The following is a 4,029-nucleotide window of genomic DNA, read 5'->3' on the forward strand; positions in this document are numbered from 1 at the left end:
TGCTAGCCTTAGTTCCGTATCTGCCTTAGCTTTCCTAACAGCTCCCCTACAGACCCGAGCAGAGGAGGTATACTCCTCTTTGGTGATAGCCCCTCCCTTCCACTGGGTGTATGCCTCCTTTCTGGCAATCAGGCATTCATAAATGCCTTTGGTGAGTCAGGGGGACTTTTGGGCACTCTTACCCCCTTTCCTTCTTGTTGGGATTGTCACCCCTTGGGCTCTGAGTATCTTCTCCTTAAGGAACGACCACTCATCTTGGCAACTATCTTGTGCTCATAATACTGGTGTTACACAACAACCTCTGCATGTACTTTGAAGGTCTTCTGGAGTCAGATCTAATGGCCATATACATATTAGATAGGCTTAACAAGAAGCTCAGGGAAAAAGGTAAAAAACAGCAAAAGGTAAATTGTGCCACTGTGGTAAAGATGTAATTTACTCTTCTGAATCAGGACGGGCTTCCCAGGCTGCAAGCCATGGGAATTTCCATGACTCCATACCTGTTAAGCCAGTGGTGTCAAATTCACAAGACCCTGCAGGCCAGATGAATGGCATGGGGCCAGCCCATGGGCAAAAGGCACAGGGCAGGGACCACAGACCAGATGGGGCCCACATACTGGCCCCACATGCTGAATCCAGCAGGCAACCTGGCACTGTGAGCAACTCACCACCCAGACTGGGCCCATGCAGCACAGGGCCAATCCAGCATGCACTCCATGCAGTGTGTGGGTCAACTCTAAGACCCATAAGCAGCACCGCAGCCACAGAATAAGTTTCCTGAAATGGCTTCACAATTGTAATGAAACCATATTTAAAAAAAGAAACAAACCAAAACAATCAAGCAAACAAAACTCTTCATATTTAGTTCAAGAGTAATTGGTCACATATTATAACAGTATTATTTGGATGTGAAAGTTATAACAGTTGCCTGGAGTAAGGGCTAATTCTATATTTTAAAAACAGCACAATATGAACAAGAGCAGTACAAAATTCCCTCACATTTCCCAACTCTACTTTAACACCAACAGAAAGGGTTACTTCTCAGAGCAGGCTTAGTGATTTTGTCTTCATGCCCATCAAGCCTCATTCACTCTGCTGAGCCTGCCAACACAATGGCATTTTGAGGTAGACACCTGTCCATTGGGAGGGAGGATGAGACAACTACCTCATTTTAAATAGTCCAAAATGCAGCCGTCACATGGTGATAACTTTCAATCACTATAAACCTGCCTCCAAACTGAAATCATTACCAAGAGGTGAAAATCTCCATATCACATATCCAATTCCCTGGCCAGTTATACCTCTTTGTAAAATGATTTTTGACAACTATTCATCTCAATTTTCCTACTCTTATAGATCTAATTTGCACACCTTGAAATGTGCTTTAAATATTATTTGGACTGAGTTCTAGTGAAGATTTTTGTCAAATCCCATGACAAATATTCTACTGTTTGTAATCTGCTGGAACTGAGATAACAGAAAGTACTGCTTCAAAATAAGGTATGTTCAAGTAAAAATTGGTATAATGTGGAGCTCTAGTGGTAGTAAAGAAGTAAGACAGCATGCAACACCAGCTGCAACAATGGCAGAGACTGTTCCTCAGCCTGAAAACAGAATGGTTGTTAAGTGACCAGATCAATGCAAACTAATATGAACAATAAACCCTGAAAGAGAAAACTAGGGGTTCAAATTCATAGATGCTTCAGGATCACAGACTAGATCTGTGTGTGTAATGCTGTGGGCAATCTACCTTTTAATGTTACATCTTGGACTTCAGTCATCTTCATGTATTTAAGCTATAAGAACGTAAGCGAGTAATAGAAATGTATTTATTAGCCAAAATCAGTTATAAAAATCATTGGGTTTTTTTATTAACATTATGAAATATGTCACATCAAAACTAACTGAGAGAGTTTAGTAATTCTTTGTATTCTGTTAAACACTCTGGCTCTAACAAACAACATTGCCCATTTCATTCAACCGATAAAGGTTCCTAAACGGGCTACTAGGGTACTCTATCAGTTATATTATCAAAAAGATATATTATTGTCACAGGGACTTTCATTCCTGTGGTTCAATAACCCCTTCAAGATGAGTCTGTCATGAGTTAAACCTTTGACTAGAAGAGTTCCTTCCATAAATACCTACCTTACAGTTGCATGTCTTACTGCAAATATGTTTTTGAAAAACGTGCATCAAATATTAACTCATTATCATCCCTACTCTTGATGCATGTCAACAATCCCAGCTTTTCTAAGGGGAAGACATTTTTGTAAATGGAAGGACATATACAGCATACTATACTTCCATGGTACCCTATTATAAAGTGTGCTAGATTTGCTACAGCACCTTGTGAATCATTAAGCATCATATTACCAATGCCCAAGGAATAGAAACAGAGGGAGAGAATCTCAAAAGAAGTCTAAGACAAAATAAATCATCATCAGTTATCTAAATCTGATATCTAAAACCAACAGCAGAAGACAACAAAACATACAGAAAGCATGTAACACAAAAAAGCATATGAATATATTATTCAGGTCTACAAGCAACTGACCCCCGTATCACAGGGCCCAATCCTGAAGTTCAGCAATGCTGTTGGGACTGCTGCCTGAGTAAGAACTTCAGGACTGTGTCCATATTCCTATAAATAATATATATTATGAGAAAAAGTTGTTTTCTAAAATACCATTTTATCTATGATGGGGGAGGGGGGAACCCAGATAACGAAAAAGCTCATTTTTATTATATAACAACTAGATCCTAAATATATGTCATTTGTGTTTAAAGCTATTTCATATATCAAAAAGCTACACAGTGCCAACAGAAGCACTAACTGAATACCATGACATTAAAAATCAGAATACTTGTTAAGCTGTGGCACTGGCTTGCTTACACCTTCCACTTATCATGCATTTCCCAGCCTTATCTTACTGTCATGAATATTTTATTTTAAATCTTATGTGACCCCAGAACGGGAAAGGCTAATATTCTACCCAAGGCACACTTTATGAAAAGAAGTGCCCCTCTGCCCCTCCTATTACATGTGATATTTGATGTTGCTACATGTTCATTTGACAGACAGATAAAAAGAAGTGTCAAAATCCCCTGATACCAAGGAAAGATTTCTGAGCTGTTTCTGGTTACCTGGTGGACAGTTGCACTCTGGAGGCACTTCTCTTGCTATTCTTATTTTTGCCAAATGCTCATAGGATTTCTGTGGGTGAAAGGAGCAACATTAACAAACTTGGTAAGCATTCACTCAGGCTACTACAGCCAGGCTTCTAAATTGGCATATGTTAAACTGTGATTTACAGTGATTTGATAGACAGCATAACTAACAGTTGACTTGGATGGGATTCAGACTGTATCAGATTAAGACGGTATCAGTTCCCCACCCCCCCAAAATCAAAGAGCATGACAATTGAGTTTTGTCCAACTTTGCTGGCCCTGTGCTGTGTTACATCCCCATCCAAACACCTCCACACCCCCACCGAGCATCCCAGGCATACAGAATCAATGTAGGGATGTGGATTTGGTCAGATCTGCAAGTCCCGGGCACTAAGACAATCAACGGTTCAGATCTGAAGGTCAACTGCTCTATCACGTTATAGCACCAATTGTTGCCAACGGCACTCCGGCTACTGCCACATGGACTCCGGACACCCTCATAAGACCCTTGGAAACGCAGACCCCCTACTCAAAGAGCCACATCTGAGAGGTTCCTTTCTAGTACAGGTTGTATCTGATGCCCACCAAAAGAAAAGAAAAAAACCCATACCTCTATTAGCAATAGTAATAACCAGCCCAAGAGACAGATTTGGCTAGAATCTGTGGGTGCAATATGAAATACATGCCCAGATCCTTGGCAGCCAAGGGTCTTTGCGTAGATATGATGTCTTTTATTAGACCAACTAAAGAGTTGGGAAGCTTGTTCTTTGCAAGCTTTTGGGCACAGACACCCTTCAACCCTATGCCTGAAGAAGGCGGTTTGTGCCCAAAAGTTTGCAAAGAACAATTTTTCCAACT

At 40.6% G+C, this 4,029-nt stretch overlaps 1 protein-coding gene across 1 annotated transcript in view; it reads right to left on the reverse strand.

Annotated features, from left to right (window-relative positions):
• COL25A1 (collagen type XXV alpha 1 chain) overlaps positions 1-4,029 on the reverse strand; it is a gene marked incomplete at its 5' end in the record, with an annotated part of 779,688 nt that overhangs the window by 763,911 nt on the left and 11,748 nt on the right. Inside the window, one exon of the mRNA XM_019521958.1 lies at positions 3,148-3,217. Within this exon, the coding sequence (XP_019377503.1) occupies positions 3,148-3,217 (70 nt within the window). The remainder of the gene's footprint in view (positions 1-3,147; positions 3,218-4,029) is intronic.

Source organism: Gavialis gangeticus, unplaced genomic scaffold (genome assembly GCF_001723915.1).
Source record: "Gavialis gangeticus isolate Ggan-Ray unplaced genomic scaffold, GavGan_comp1, whole genome shotgun sequence".
In the NCBI taxonomy this organism is placed as follows: domain Eukaryota; kingdom Metazoa; phylum Chordata; order Crocodylia; family Gavialidae; genus Gavialis; species Gavialis gangeticus.